Genomic DNA, 17,076 nt, shown 5'->3' on the forward strand with positions numbered 1-17,076 from the left:
AGCTGCAGAAGAGGGAAAAGCAGGCTCCTTGCTGAGCAGGAGACCAACGCAGGGCTAGATCCCAGGACCCTGGGATCATGACCTGAGCCAAAGGCAGAAGCTTAACCGACCAAGCCACCCAGGCACCTCTGAAATGACAATTTTTTCAAAAGGTATACTCAATCTTAGGGAGGAAAAAGTGGAATGGGCACTCACAGGTGGGCATAAATAATTACTATCTTAAAAGCAATCTAATATTAAATATAAAAAATCCATTCCACCGGGGCGCCTGGGTGGCTCAGTGGGTTAAGCCTCTACCTTCGGCTCAGGTCATGATCCCGGGGGCCTGGGATCGAGTCCTGCATAGGGCTCTCTGCTCAGCTGGGAGCCTGCTTCTCCTCATCTCTCTCTCTGTCTGTCTCTCTGCCTATTTGTGATCTCTCTGTCAAATAAATAAATAAAATCTTTAAAAAGAATAAATAAAAAAAAAATCCATTCCACCAAATAATTCTAAGAACCTATATTAATAAATCAAAACACAAAGATTTATGACCAAAAATGCTGAATGCAGAACTATTACATTTTTTAAACTAGTAACTAATTGGGGCGTCTGGCTGGCTCAGTCGCTAGAACATGTCACTCTTGACCTTGGTGTCATGAGTTCAAGCCCCACACTGGGCAGAGAGCTTACTTAAAAAAACAGTAATAATAGCGCCAGGGCGGCTCAGTTAAGCGTCAGACTCTTAATCTGATTTTGACTCAGATCATGACCTCAGGGTCATGAGATTGAGCCCTCAGTTGGGCTCCACGCTCAGCAAGGAGTCTGCTTGACATAAAGAATCTCTCTGCCTCTCCCACCACTCATGCAAATGTACTCTTTCACTAAGAATAAATCGGGGGGGGGGTGCCTGGGTGGCTCAGTGGGTTAAGCTTCTGCCTTCGGTTCAGATCATGATCTCAGGGTCCTGGGACCAAGCCCCGCATAGGTCTCTCTGCTCAGCAGGGAACCTGCTTCCCTCTCTCTCTGCCTGCCTCTCTGCCTACTTGTGATCTTCCTCTCTCTGTCAAATAAATAAATAAAATCTTTTAAAAAATCAATCTCAATCAAACAATCTTGGTGCACCTAGGTGGCTCAGTTGGTTAAACCTCTGCCTTCGGCTGAGGTCATGGTCTCAGGGACCTGGGATCGAGCTCCTCTGCTCAGCAGAGAGCCTGCATTCCCCTCTCTCACTGCCTGCCTCTCTGCCTACTTGTGATTTTGCTGTCAAATAAATAAAATCTTAAAAACAAACAAACAAATAAATAAATCTTTAAAAAATAATAATAAATAAAATAAATGGGCAACTAACTGCTCAAGAGAGACTGATTAAGTAAATGTAGATTCTTCTAGCCTTATGCAGTCATTAAAGCACATTAATGACATGGGAAATGACTTACTACAAATGTAGACTCATCTAGCCTTATGCAGTCATTAAAGCACATTAATGACATGGGAAATGACTTACACTAAATACACTTGATCTCAGTTATGCTAAAATAAATATAACATATTTAGAATACTTAGAAAGAAATACATCAAAATGCTAATACTATAGTGGTTTTCTGGATGGTGGTAGACTGGGATGGAGTGGGAGAGAAATGATTGCCATTTTCTTTTTCTTACCCTTCCACATTTTTAATTTTACCACAATGGGTATGCATCACATCCATTTATTCACTTTTATTATTTTATGATTTTTTAAAAAGAATTTAAACAGTACATGGTAAACTATTTAAACAGTATAGAACAGCAAAGGAAAATTAAACTCCACTCCAGAAGAAACCAATTAACATATTCTTGTTTATCTTTAGAAAAACTACCTACACATTTTACTATTCTTATAATCAGAAGAAGTTAAGACACACCCAGTCTACCAGAACACCAGTATTCTTAATTCTATTCTGGTCTAACATCCATAAATTTATCTAACTACTGTTATATAAGCAGAATTTCTTTTCATTTCCTTACAACTACTTCTACCATTTAATAAAACTAAAAACAAAAACTACTTCTACCAAACTTGAGAAGTGCTACTCTCCTAGTGCTAATATCTTTAAGGGTTTATAAATAAGCCCAGCTTAACTTTACCTATTACCTTCCTAATTTTATGTACTTCAATTGTATTCTCTCTTAACATTCCAGACTATATTCATAGATGTCATTTCTTCATAAAAGAAATGTTCAGATTTGCCTTAATAAAAGTGGGTTGAATGACATATATAGACTACTTCAAACATAAGTATGAATGAACAATTTTATCCCCCAAAGAGACAAAAGTTACAAATCCAGGAAAACAAACCAGTATGTGATCTAAAGATTGTTTTAGAAATATCTGTTTTGAATTCTAAACTGTAAGTGCAAAGCCATGTAAAAATATGGATGCCTTATAAAAAATGACGAGAAGGGATGACGTAAGAATGAAAGTAACTGTGGGCACCTGGGTGATAGCCAGTTAAGTATTCCACACATGATCTTAGCTCAGGTCTTGATCTCAGGGTCATGAGTTCAAGGCCCATGCTGGGCTCCATGCTGGACATGGAGCCTACTTCAAAAAAAAAAAAAGAGAGGGGCACCTGGGTGGCTCAGTGGGTTAAGGCCTCTGCCTTAGGCTCGGGTCGTGATCCCGGGGTCCCGGGATAGAGCCCCACATCGGGCTCTCTGCTCAGCAAGGAGCCTGCTTCCCCCTCTCTGCCTGCCTCTCTGCCTACTTGTGATCTCTGTCTGTCAAATAAATAAATAAAATCTTTAAGAAAAAAAAAAAAAGACTAACTGATAAAGCTGGGTTTAATTTCCATTACTATTATTATAATTTGTTAAAAAAAAAAAAAAAAAGAGAGAGAGAGAGAGACTTCAAAACTAACATCTTCACTCCAGTATGGATTCAAGAAGTTGGTCAAATAGGCAAACAAGCTAAGAGAAAAAAATAAGATGTATCGATCTACTCTGTAGAAATACAATTCCTTGCTAGTACCTTTGTCCTTCTTGAAATCCAGTGCATCCTGTTTATCCGTAACAATTTCCTTCATGTTAACAACACTTCGGTGGATTAGCTGACGAAGGATTTTGATCTCACGAATGGCTGTGATTGGGAAGCCCTCCTTCTCATTGTCCAGTCTCACCTTTTTCAGGGCCACTAGCTCTCCTGTTACAACAAATTCAAACTATTACATTATCAATTAGCATTTTTTGGCCAGCTAGTATATGCCCAAAGTTGCTCTGAAAGACCGATTTAGCTTACTTTAATGCTATATACCAGATACTTTTATACCTCAAAAAAACAAAACAAAACTCCATGTTCCCTTTCTTGCCTTTTTTTTTTAAGACTTGTATTTCTTAATTCAGTATTCAGCAAGGCCTAAAAATTCTGAATTATTAAAATATGCCAAAAATCCAACTACTTCATTTTAAGGACAAACCCCTACCAAAGAGCAACCTATAAATTTTATTTCTACTCTCTTAAATTCCCAGCAAGCTTATTATAAAGTATTAACAATGGACATCAGATAAAGAGGAAGGTTTTTAAACAGTAATAATAATGATTCTTCTGGAAAATTTTAGTCTTTTAGTAACTTTTGGAAACCAAATTAGAACTCGAAATTCACTTTTGCTAAGTCTACTTTAGCATTAGTACTGCAAAATTTTTATACTTCTGACATCTAGAATTTTGTGGCAATATTTACCTGTGTCTTTGTCCTTGGCTTTATATACTTGGCCATAGGTTCCCTCTCCAATAATCCCAATAATGTCGAACTTATCTACACAGCGTTTTCCCCAGTCACTTTCTGTTTGTCTTCTTTCTCCATAACGAGGACAACAAATTCTAAACAAAAAGACAAAAAAAAAAAAGGAGCCCCCCCAAGACAAACCAAATAAAATTATTTTAAAAACTTAAGTGTATTCAAAGAAGAAAACAGAATTCTTTTATGATGATTCTCTGACCCATGAATCTTGTATGAATTTCTTTATTAAAAAGGCAGGAATCAAATGATATGAAATAAATGGTCTCTCACAGTGGCTAAGACAGATTTTTGCTTCACGAAGGCATAAGATCAAATAATAGATGTGCTGCTTATTTTCTTATCTACTGAATGGGAAAAGAATCCTACATCATAGGGCTACTATGTGTAAGCCTGATGATTCACAGACCTGTATAGCTGGGGCGAATACTACATTATACGTTAATAAAAAAAAATTTTAGGGGCGCCTGGGTGGCTCAGGGGGTTAAAGCCTCTGCCTTTGGCTTGGGTCATGGTCCCAGGGTCCTGGGATCGAGCCCCACATCCCTTTCCTCCTCTCTCTCTCTACCTGCCTCTCGCCTACTTCTGATCTCTGTCTGTCAAATAAATAAAATCTTTAAAAAAATCTTTTTTTAAAAAAGAGAGGCAGGTAGAGAGAGAGGGAAGCAGGTTCCCTGCTGAGCAGAGAGCCCTATGCGGGACTCGATCCCAGGACCCTGGGATCATGACCTGAGCCGATGGCAGCGGCTTAACCCACTGAGCCACCCAGGCGCCCCCCCCCAAAATTTTTTTTTAAAGAATAAAAATATATATCTAAAACTCTGGCAATAATATGTACTCGATAAATGGTAACTATTTTTATTATTAAGAGAGGAATGCTGGGATGCCTGGCTGGCTTAATCTCAGGATTGTAAGTTTCAGCCCCACAGTGGGTATGGTGTCTAGTTTTTTAAAAAAAGAGGAAAGCTAACAATCCAAAGATCTGAGCTAAAATCAAACCCAGATTTTATTACATGTATGGCATGGCAATTTATGTGGTTTAAGAAAAAAATATCCCACATCTATTGATTTTTTATTTATGTGTATATGGTTGATATACCCTGAATAAAAGAGCTTTCTTCCTTTTTAATATTTTAAGTATCAAACTCAAAAGACACATGGGATCGATCAATGTTCATGGTATACCTGGATTTGAGAAATCGTTGCTTTTCTAAAAACACTAGGTATCTGAGGGTGCAGATGAACAGGTCTCCCAGAAAGGCTTTTATCCATTAATATAAAATATACACATTAGGGGGAGCGCCTGGGTGGCTCAGTGGGTTAAGCATCTGCCTTCAGCTCAGGTCATGATCACAGGGTCCTGGGATCAATCCCCACATCGGACTCTCTGCTCAGCGGGGAACTTGCTTCCCCCCTCCATTCTCTGCCTGCCTCTCTGCCTACTTGTGATTTCTCTCTCTCTCTGTCAAATAAATAAAATCTTTAAAAATTTATCCATACACATTAGGCCCAATTTTATATAATCCTATTGGCATAGGTTGTGGAAGAAAGTATGAGATTTAGGCCCAAAACGAAGGAAGGAAGCTATAATTAAGAATAGATCCCTCCAGGGGCACCTGGGTGGCTCGGTTGGTTAAGGGTCAGACTCTGTTTCAGCTCAAGCTGTGATCTCATGTCGTGGAGTCCCGAGTCAGGTTTCACACTCAGTGCAGAGTCTATTGGAGGTTCTCTTCCTCTCCTTCTCTCTGCCACCCCCACCCCTGTTCATTCTCTCTAAAATAAAATAAAATACCCTCTAAAAACTCACTTTGGTCTCTTTTTATATGGTTGCTGAGGTGGTGTAACTGCCTTTGGTTCTGGAGAGTCTGGGGGAGATGGATCCCCACCAGGAAGTTCTGGAGGGAGAGGGAGGTCCGTGAGTAAGTGACGTGGCCTTTGTTCCTTCTCTTTCTTTACAGGTTTTGAAGGTGGAGTTTCTTTTGGACTAAACAAAAGAGGAAGAGAAGAAAAAGATCATAATTACTTAAAAATTTGAAAATAAAACTTTTTAAAGCTTATAATGTCTGGCTATTAAAAAGATTATAAAGATTTTACTTTAAAGGGATAAAACCCTGTAATGTAACATAAGGAGATGGAGTTTATCACAGTCAAAGATACTTGGATATCACAAAAAGAAATCCATAGGACATAAAATAATAAAAAACTTGGGATATTACTTGTACATCCTATGACAAACTTTTTAATGTTTTTCTTAAGATTCTATTGGAGTTTTACTGAGATGAAATAAAATACAGGAAGTAATCATCTTGAATTCCCAAAGTACCACTGCAAGTCATGGAGTCACCAAAACTATTCCACGTATTTTAACCAGCATAAGGAATCAAAGTTCAACAATGTTGGGGTGCCTGAGTGGCTCAGACATTAAGCATCTGCCTTTGGCTCAGGTCATGATCCCAGGGTCCTGGGATCAAGCCCCATGTCAGACTTCCTGCTTAGCAGGAAGCCTGCTTCTCCCTCTCCCACTCCCCTTGCTTGTGTTCCCTCTTTCTCTGTGTCTCTGTCAAATAATAAATCATATCTTAAAAAAAAAAAAAGAAAGGAAATGCAATGGTTTCCCACAATTCCAAGGCAATTTTTAAAAATAAATAAATAGATAAAATAAAATTCTAAGAGTCCATCAAACTATTTCAGAATCATTAAAGCAGTTGGTAGCAGGCCTCTTATGAAAATCAACAAAATGGTATGGGTGAGGGGGCAGGAAGAAAGGATGTCTTTTCTGAAATACAGTAGGAAAGTCAGTATTCAGATCCAATTTTTTAAGCATCTCAACTTATTTATAAAGAAGGATTTTGTGCTATGCATGTCCTCAAAAAAGATAAGATACTAATGCATGCCTACAAATAAAACCATGCTACATAATAAGTCTTTTCTAGTCTATCACAGTATCAGAAGCTTGAAAACAAGCTGAGAATCCTCCTAACCACAGAAGGCGTTTCCTCCACATTTTTTTATAAGTGGTTATAAAAACATGTATTCTGTCATGAATACTTCCATAGAACCATAAAGATCCATCCATTGCAATGTTTCTTATTAAAGATTGCACATGAAAACAGTCACAAAAAGTTTAACTTTCTACCAACTTTCATCATTTTAATCTCTTGTAAATTAGGCAGAATAGAATTTAGATTAGTTTGTGCATATCAACCAGAACTAGAGTAGTCAACAGAGTTCAAAAGGATCATCTGAAACTTTTTGTTCAGTTACTGACAGAGATGAATACAAAACATTATTACAATCTGCACAAAGATTTTTCTACCCTGGGAACAAAGACTGTTCCTAGAAAACCTCCAGGCAGGACACAATATAGATTTTTAAAATTTCCCCAATTTTTAAGACATTCAGGGAATGAAAATTCCTAATTTTTCAACTACTAATATCAGAATACTCTTTATAAATTTTAATTCTTCATGCTTCAGAAATAGAATATTTCTTGGTTATGCTTCACTATTACTGAAATATCTGAATTTTCTCACCATCACTTCTTGTAAGTTCAGTCTATGTTTTATATTTAGATCTTTTTTTTTTTTTTAAAGATTTTATTTATTTATTTGAGAGAGAGACAGTGAGAGAGAACATGAATGAGGAGAAGGTCAGAGGGAGAAGCAGACTCCCCGCAGAGCTGGGAGCCCGATGCGGGACTCGATCCCAGGACTCCGGGATCATGACCTGAGCCGAAGGCAGTCGTCCAACCAACTGAGCCACCCAGGCGTCCCTTATATTTAGATCTTGTTTTCTCTAAGGTTGGCTTTACAAGTTCATGTTCAGTTTGCTACCGTGAAAATGTACATTGCTTCTGAAAAATTACATGTTTAGCATGTTTATTTCATAAAGCGTGAGTATTTGCTATGTACTACCAGTTTAGAACATATAAATTGAATACAGGTCAAATCCTATTTCAACAAATTTCAATGTACCAAACATTGTGGAATAATGATGACTCATAAAATTGCAATGCTTAACATTATGGCCTTTAGCCTTCAGTATACACACAGTAAAACACAGCTCTATACAGTGCAGAGGACATATGGTACAGAGGTGATCTAACACTGGAGAGCAGATACTGAACATCTAAGTCATTACTATGAGGATTCAGTACCAAGAAGAGCCGATCTTGCCAATGTCAGTATTTCCTGGTTCCCCATTTATGCCTGTAGTTCGGTTCACATATGGGGAGTAGTTGCATAAATGCTCATGTATAATAACTTTCTTTCAAAAAAAGTTGCCAAGCTCCACAACTGCTCAAATTTTAAAATCTGCATAGTCTCCTCGAATTTATGATTATGGGATTTAATCTGTACTATAGTATCAATACCACTACTAAGTCTTTATTGTTAATAAAGAATATGAATTTACATAACAACTATTTAAAAAGACTGATTTCCTAATATTTTTCACAACAGCATAAACAGCTTTAAATACAATCATTTACCCTTTTCCCCTTAAAGCAGGTTGTTTAAAAAATGATTTACTTTTACAAACTTCTATTAAAAATCTGAGTTGTGGGACGCCTGGGTGGCTCAGATGGTTAAGCAGCTGCCTTCGGCTCGGGTCATGATCCCAGAGTCCTGGGATCGAGTCCCACATCGGGCTCCTTGCTCGGCAGGGAGCCTGCTTCTCCCTCTGCCTCTGCCTGCCTCTCTGTCTGCCTGTGCTCGCGCACTCTCTCTCCCTCTGTCTCTGACAAATAAATAAAATCTTTAAAAAAAAAAAAAAAATCTGAGTTGCTGGGGCGCCTGGGTGGTTCAATGGGTTAAAGCCTCTGCCTTTTACCTGCTTCCTCCTCTCTCTCTCTTTCTCTCACTCTCTCTGCCTGCCTCTCTGCCTACTTGTGATCTCTGCCTGTCAAATAAAAAAATAATCTTTAAAAAAAAATAAAAATTTAAGTTGTATACATTAAAAATGAGAACGAAGCATTCCATTTGCAAAATTCTAAATCAAATCTGAATGGTCACACAGATCCTTCCTCTTCTACAAGAGCACAATACTTTAAAGTCTTTTTTTTTTTTTTTTTTAATTTATTTGGCAGAGATAGACAGCACAAGCAAGGGGAGCAGCAGGCAGAGGCAGAGGGAGAAGCAGGCTCCCGGCTGAGCAGCGAGCATGACTCGGGGCTCGATCCCACAACCCTTGGATCATGACCTGAGCTGAAGGCAGACACTTAACCAATTGAGCCACCCAGGTGCCCCAAGATAAAGCCTTAAAGAATAATATAGACTCTACTAAGTCTGATAAACTCCAAATGAACCAAACCACAAAAAAATGGATCAGAAATGAAGTTTTATTTATTTATTTATTTTTAAAGTAAGCTCTACACCCAAAGTGTGCCTTGAACTCACAACCCTTATATCAAGAGTTGCACGCTCTACCAACTGAGCCAGGCAGGTACCCTGAAAACAAAGATTTTAAAAACCCTGTGTGGTTAACTGAAATTTTATTTATCTGAAGTAGGCTCCATGCCCAACATGGGCTTGAACTCACGACCCCAAAATTGAGAGACTTGAGAGTTGCATGATTTACTGACTGAGCCAGCCAAGAGCCACAGTCAACTGAAATTTTTTAAAAAAGTATACAGGGGTGCCTGGTTGGCTCAGTTGTTAAGCATCTGCCTTCAGCTCAAGTCATGATCCCAGGTTCCTGAAATCTACCCCCACACTGGGCTCCCTGCTCAGCAGGAAGCCTGCTTCTCCCTGTCCCACTCCCCCTGCTTGTGTTCCCTCTCTGTCTGTCAAATAAATAAATAAAACCTAAAATTTTTTTTAAAAAAGAGTATACAGATGATCTTAAAAGCAGACGATCCCCGGGGCATCTGGGTGGCTCAGTGGCTTAAGCGTCTGACTTTGGCTCAGGTCATGATCTCAAGGGTTCTGAGGTACATCCCTGCTCAGTGGGGAGTCTGTTTGTCCCTCTACCTCTGACCTTCCTGCCACTCTTTCTCTCAAATAAATAAAATCTTAAGAAAAAAAAAAGCAGGTGATCCCGATGAATAGCTATTTTCATGATAAATGTACTATATTATGAAGAATGGATAGTTTAGCAACCTTTCTTTCTTTCTTTTTTAAGATTTTATTTATTTATTTGACAGACAGAGATCACAAGTAGGCAGAAAGGCAGGCAGAGGGAGAGGAAGCAGGTTCCCTGCCAAGCAGAGTCCCATGCGGGGCTTGATCCCAGAACCCTGGGATCATGACCAGAGCTGAAGGTAGAGGCTTTAACCCACTGAGCCACCCAGGCGCCCCAGCAACCTTTATTTCTTAAAACAAAGAACTGCAGACCATGAATTAGAAAGGCTCTGGCAATACCATTAGTTAAATCCACTCCTGCATTTGATACCTGGATTAATACACTCCGGGCCCTATAGATATGTTTGAAAAAAAAGTTTCATTCTATTCCTAAAGGGACTTTAAAAGAAGACAAATCCTGATACAAGCTTTACATCATCCATGTGCCGAGTGAATTAACTATATGCCCAGTGTCATCCACATAAGTCCTGATCCTGTCTTTTTCAGTAGTCTTATTCAAATAAGCAATATTTACTGATCACATTCTGTGTTCTATGTTTAAAGCACTGTATACAACAAAAATATCTATAAATCATTCTTAAAAATTAAGCTGCTGCAATCTCACATAAGATGATTAAGAATATAAATGAGGGTCGCCTGGGTGGCTCAGTGGGTTAAAGCCTCTACCTTCGGCTCAGGTCATAATCCCAGGGTCCTGGGATCGAGCCCCGCATCAGGCTGTCTGCTCAGCAGGGAGCCTGCTTCCTCCTCTCTCTGCCTGCCTCTCTGCCTACTTGTAATCTCTGTCTGTGAAATAAATAAATAAATGAAATCTTAAAAATATATATATATATAAACATATATATATATATATACATACACACACACACACATATATATATATAAATGAATTCCACTTGCAACTTTCAGATTTCTTCCTGAAAAGTTTTCTGAGATAAAAATTATTTTTCATGTGAAAAACAGGTGCAGCTGATATGATACAGGGATAGTGTGGCACCACAAAAAATAAAAAAAATTTAAAGACAAAAACAAAAACCACCCTGAATTTAAAACACATAGTGAAAAACTAGAATTGACTGTGGAAGATACCTTCATTTCCATTTTTCTACCTTTAATAATTTATTTATATTTATGTGGAAAACTAATAATAATCATACATTTAAAAACGACTACATTGGTACTCACTTGAGCAGCACATATACTAAAACTGAATAATACAAAGAAGATTAGCATGGCTCCTGTGTGAGGAGGACAAGGAAATTTGTGAAGCATTCAGTATTTTTAAAATATTAAAATTTTGCAGACAAGGTTCTTTACTTTTTATCCTCATCTTAAGTCCCATTCATAGAGATAACCATTATTATTAGCTTAAAGAAATCTTTCTGGGGGCGCCTGGGTGGCTCAGTGGGTTAAAGCCTCTGCCTTCAGCTCAGGTCATGATCCCAGGGTCCTGGGATCGAGCCCCGCATCGGGCTGTCCGCTCTGCGGAGAGCCTGCTTCCTCCTCTCTCTCTCTCTGCCTGCCTCTCTGCCTACTTGTGATCTGTCTGTCAAATAAATAAATAAAATCTTAAAAAAAAAAAAAAAAAAAAAAAAAAAAAAAAAAGAAATCTTTCTGGACTTTTTGGTGTGAATTTATATGGATATATATGGATCTGTCTCCATAGAAACTAGATGCTTTGTTTTTATTGTGTATGAGTTTTTACATAATTAACATACTATTAAAAATTAAGTACATTGGACTATGAAAGAGTTATACTTTCACAATCAGAACTGATAATGTAACAAAAAATACTTCTGTTCACTTCATTCTCTCATATACATTTTTTTAAAATATTTATTTATTTGAGAGAGAGTGAAAGCATGGAGGGGCGGTCAGAGAGAGAAGCAGACTCCCCACTTAGCAGGGAGTCCAATGTGGGACTCAATCCGAGGACCCCAGGATCATGACCAGAGCTGAAGGCAGTTGCTTAACTGAGCCACCCAAGCACCCTCTCATACACATTCTTTTTTTTTTTTTGACAGAGAGATCACAAGTAGGCAGAGAGGCAGGAAGAGAGAGAGAGGGAAGCAGGCTCCCGGCTGAATCCCAGGACACTGAGACCATGACCTGAGCCGAAGGCAGAGGCTTAATCCACTGAGCCACCCAGGTGCCCCTCTCATACACATTCTTAAAGATAGCCACACATACTCAAATAACCACTGAATAGTCTTACTTTACTTTTCATCCCAACCTAAAAGATAGAAATTCCTATGTGCCTATCAAAATTATTACACCTCTGGAAATCTGCACACTATACTGACACGAGGTAGATAAGTTCAATAATTATTTGTTTAGCCAAGTAAACATTTCAAGATGAAGATTCTCAGCCACACTGATACTACTCTAGCCACTAGGTAAACTAATATTTAAACAGGGTTCCTATAAACAGATCATGGCCCAGAGTCCTATTGGATAATGCTCATCTGGTACTTCCTTTTCCAACAAAACCCACAGAAACATGTAGTTTGTATCTGTGAGAAGTATACTGTGTACCTAAACAAGTTTTTTTTACATAAATTTCAGGTTTTATCCTTCTCCTTTGCAAATCTTAGGATATGGCAGAACTGACAATTAATAATATTAGAAAGAGCAGGTGGAAATTTTCTTTAAAATAAGATTTACCACTATGAATAGTAATGGACTCATTCTTTTTTTTTTAAGATTTTATTTATTTATCAGGGCGCCTGGGTGGCTCAGTGGGTTAGGCCGCTGCCTTCGGCTCAGGTCATGATCTCAGGGTCCTGGGATCGAGTCCCGCATCGGGCTCTCTGCTCAGCAGGGAGCCTGCTTCCTCCTCTCTCTGCCTGCCTCTCTGCTTACTTGTAATTTCTCTCTGTCAAATAAATAAATAAAATCTTAAAAAAAAAAAAAAAAAGATTTTATTTATTTATCAGAGAGAGAGAGGGAGAGCTAGCACAGGTAGACAGAATGGCAGGCAGAGGCAGAAGCAGGCTCCCTGCCGAACAAGGAGCCTGATACAGGACTTGATCCCAGGACGCCGGGACCATGACCCGAGCGGAAGGCAGCTGCCCAACCAACTGAGCCACCCAGGCGTCCCATAATGGACTCATTCTTAAAAAAAATTTTTTAATTGCATTTGCACCTTCTTAAAAGGCACAGAGCATAGTCTGGAAAAATACAGATGTAAAGAGCTGAAATGTATCATCATTCAAATTACTGATGTCACTTGGAAAATAATGGAAGCTTAGGAATTGGTCTGGGGTGTAAGATCAGTAGCACTTATTTTTATGGTTATAATAAAAGTTTGTTGCAATAAATTAAACTCATACCCATGCTTGCTTCGCCAGCACATACTAAAATTAAACTCATATCCTAGAGAATAAGAGGGTAGGATCTCCTAAGGGAAAAACACAGACTACCATAGCATATGTCACCACTAAATCGTATTTGTTTGATGGTATTTGCCTAGCTAGTCCTGCTAAGATATAAATACATTTCCTAATGCCTTCCATAAAATCAGATTCATGTTTCATAATCATTTCACTTCTCAATATTCAGAGGACTCATCAAAATTAGAGTTCTTCCCATCATCCTACTGTGAATTTGTATTCTAATTAGTAAAGATTCTATATACTATTCTTGGTTCTTACAGGATTGCTTTTTTTTTTAAGCAGTGCCTTTCAAGATAAACCTGGTTTATTCTTTTCCTGAATTAGGAGGAAAAAAACCCAGCTATAAAATTTTGGGGGACCCCTAAGGATATTCGATATCATTATCGAATTATTATTATATTATTAAATTAGTAGTAAGTTTTCTTGGTGATTAAGGTATTGTGATTCTTTAGGAAAATGTTCTTAGTTTTAGAAGAGACATGCTAAAGTATTCACAAGTAAAGTGTCATGATATCTTAACGTAAAGCTAATGTGGCAAAAAGTTAAATGGTGAATCTTGGTGAAGAGTATAAAGGAGTTAACTGTATTATTCTTTCAATTTTTCTATGGCTATTAAAATTTCAACAGAGGTGCCTGGCTGGCTCAGTTAGCGGAGCATATAACTCTTAATCTCTGGGTCATGGGTTTGAGCCCCACACTGGGTGCAGGGATTGCTTAAAGATAACAAAGATCTTGGGGTGCCTGGGTGGCTGTCAGTTAAGCTGTTGCTGTTGGCTCAGACCATGATCCCAGGGTCCTGGGATTGAGGCCCCCTTGCTCAGCAGAGAGTCTGCTTTTCCTTCTCCCTCTGCCCCTCCCCTTCTTGTGGTTTCTTCCTCTCAAATAAATAAAATCTTAAAAAAAGAAAAAAATAATAAAAGAGGGTGCCTGGGTGGCTCGGTGAGTTAAAGCCTCTGCCTTCAGCTAGGGTCATGATCTCAGGGTCCTGGGATCGGGTCCCGCATCGGGCTCCCTGCTCAGCGGGGAGCCTGCTTCCTCCTCTCTCTCTCTGCCTGCCTGCTTGTGAACTCTCTCTGTCAAATAAATACATTTAAAAAAAAATAAAAAGAAAAAATTAACAGGAAAAAAGAAAAAAATAATTTTTCAACATAAAACTTTAGGGAGAAAAATACCATTAATTTTTTTAAAAACTTGAACCAAATGTTAGACTTATCAAATAAACTTATGAACAAAAAGGGTTACTAGGCCTCAAATTATAATTTTCTCCTCCTAAATAAGGTTATAAATAAGAACTTCTGGGGCACCTGGGTGGCTCAGTGGGTTAAAGCCCCTGCCTTTGGCTCAGGTCATGAATCCAGGGTCTGGGCTCTCTGCTCGGCAGTGAGCCTGCTCCCCCCACCTCTCTCTGCCTGCCCCTCTACCTACTTGTGATCTCTGTCAAATAAATAAATAAATAAAATCTTAAAAAAAAAAAAAAGAACTTTTCCACTGAAAACCAAATACCAAAAGCCTTTCCTACTCATAAAAGCATTTTAAACAGCCATGTATTAGAGCAGTTTTGACAGTTTGAGAAAATGCAAAACATTTACATCAAGAGGGCAGTCTTCCCAGTTAACTATAGGACTTACCTATCCATGTCATCGTCTCCTGGTAATAAGGGTGGGAGGGGTAAAGGAGGCAACGTTGAAGTTTTTAGGTGTGGAATAGCAGCTGTTACGGATACTTGAGTCTTCACAGAAACCTGTGCAAGGGGCTGAGAATTTGCCTGAGAGGACAAAGTAGATGTCCTTGGGTGAGTAGAAGGGGGCAAAGTTGAAGTACTAGAAGTAAGAACCTGACTAAATACTGGTTGGGGAGGAGGCAGAGGTGGTTGCTGTGGAATAGCTGGTAGTGGAGGCAAAGGTGGCAAAGGGGGTGTCTGAGGTGGAGGGGTAGTAGTTGGTAAAGGAGGTGGAGGAGAAGTAACTGTGGGGACAGGTGGAGGAGTCTCCTTTTCTGATGTCTCTGTCTCTTTTGGAGTAACAATGTCCTCTTTCAATGCTATGGGTTTAGAGTCTCTTGATCCCTGCACTTTCAAATCTTTAATAGGATGCTTCTCAGAGTTCTCATCTAATTTTACTTTCCCTGTATCTAAGGAATTTTTAACTTCTGTATTTAGATGTGGTACATTCACCAGTTCAGTATCTGGGGCAGATTTTTCCAATTTTACACCTCTGGTTAACTTTTTAGACTCCAAGCCTGAATCCTTAGCCTCTACTAAACTATTCTCTTTTCTAGGCAAAAATATAGGTGAACCCTTGGATTCCTTTCCATCCATTTTTGCTGCTGCAGCAGCAGCAGCTCTTTCCTTCTTTTTCCTACTGAGTTCAGCTCCCAAGCTGGAGTTCAATGGAAGCCTGACAGGTGAGATGCTGGAATGTCGACTGCGTGACCCGGATCTCTTCTTTTTACTATGAGAAGATGAGTGTCTTGAATATGCAGGACTTCTGCTTCTTGACTTCATGGATTTCCTAAGGTAAAAAGAAAAAGGCAGTTTAAAATGGATAGCTGACAACAATATGCAGGAAAATACATCAGTTAAACTATGGAGCACTGTAACTTAAAGAACCTACTTTGAGTAATTTAGCAATCTTAGAAATGAATTAGGTACCATCAGACAAGATCGGGCACGTTCAGGGTGGTATGGCCGTAGACTTAGGTACCATCAAAAAATAACGATGATGATGACATTAATAATAATATCAATATTGGGACACCTGGGTGGCTCAGTTGGTTGGATGACTGCCTTTGGCCAGATCATGATCCTGGGGTCCCTGGATCGAGTCCCACATCAGGCTCCCTGCTTGGTGGGGAGTCTGCTTCTCCCTCTGACCCCCCTCTTGTGCTTTCTCTCTCTCTCTCATTCTCCCTCTCTCAAAAAAATAAATAAAATCTTTAAAATAATAATATCAATATTGTTGTTAACTGTAACAAATGTACCAGTTCAATATAAAACGTTAATAACAGGGGAAACTGGATGCGAGGACATATAATAATTCTTTGTACTATCTTCACAATTTTTTTTTATGAATCTAAAACCGGTCTAAAATATAAAGTTTACTTAGGGGCGCCTGGGTGGCTCAGTGGGTTAAAAAATAAAGTTTACTTAAGGGACGCCTGGGTGGCTCAGTTGGTTAAGCAGCTGCCTTCAGCTCAGGTCATGATCCCAGCGTCCTGGGATCGAGTCCCACATCGGGCTCCTTGCTCAGCAGGGAGCCTGCTTCTCCCTCAGCCTCTGCCTGCCATTCTGTCTGCCTGTGCTCGCTCTCTCTCCCTCTCTCTCTGAAGAATAAATAAAAATCTTTAAAAAAAAAAAATAAATAAATAATAAAGTTTACTTAAAAAATAGGTTACAAGGGAGATGCCTGGGTGGCTCAATGGGTTAAGCCTCTGACTTCGGCTCAGGTCATGATCTCAGGATAGAGCCCCACATGGGGCTTTCTGCTCAGCAGGGAGCCTTCCTTCCCACCCCCCCACCTGCCTCTCTGCCAACTTGTGATTTCTCTCTCTGTCATAAATAAATAAAATCTCTTGAAAAAGTAGATTACAAGGAACAACATATTTCAATCATATAACACTAAAATTATCCATTACTTACTTACTACAAGAAGATGGGTGAGTATTTTTTTCCCATGTTGGAAAACACCCATATTCACAATGATTACTTTTTTGGAATTTCGGTTTAAATGTGATAAAATGAAAACATGATTAAAAAAAAAAGTCATACATCATACTAAATGTGGGTTATACCAATCAGGAAGTTAAAAGTAACTAGCATGCTTCACCAAAACCTAACTGTTTCAACT

At 38.9% G+C, this 17,076-nt stretch overlaps 1 protein-coding gene and 1 non-coding gene across 9 annotated transcripts in view; one reads left to right on the plus strand and one right to left on the minus strand.

Annotated features, from left to right (window-relative positions):
* CDK12 (cyclin dependent kinase 12) overlaps window positions 1–17,076 on the minus strand; it is an 87,282-nt gene that overhangs the window by 64,641 nt on the left and 5,565 nt on the right. For all 8 annotated transcript variants that reach the window (XM_045070300.1, XM_045070299.1, XM_013062545.2 and 5 more), the window contains exons 2-5: window positions 14,860–15,741; window positions 5,564–5,740; window positions 3,700–3,839; window positions 2,991–3,161 (exon numbers count right to left, since the gene is read on the minus strand). In XM_045070300.1, the coding sequence (XP_044926235.1) occupies window positions 2,991–3,161; window positions 3,700–3,839; window positions 5,564–5,740; window positions 14,860–15,741 (1,370 nt within the window). The remainder of the gene's footprint in view (window positions 1–2,990; window positions 3,162–3,699; window positions 3,840–5,563; window positions 5,741–14,859; window positions 15,742–17,076) is intronic.
* On the plus strand, window positions 11,014–11,119 carry LOC123389224. The gene has a single exon (XR_006603822.1). It is a non-coding gene; the product is annotated as a U6 spliceosomal RNA (small nuclear RNA).

The sequence above is a fragment of the Mustela putorius genome, unplaced genomic scaffold (assembly GCF_011764305.1).
Source record: "Mustela putorius furo isolate JIRA1106 unplaced genomic scaffold, ASM1176430v1.1 tig00003962_pilon_pilon_pilon, whole genome shotgun sequence".
NCBI classification, from domain to species: domain Eukaryota; kingdom Metazoa; phylum Chordata; class Mammalia; order Carnivora; family Mustelidae; genus Mustela; species Mustela putorius.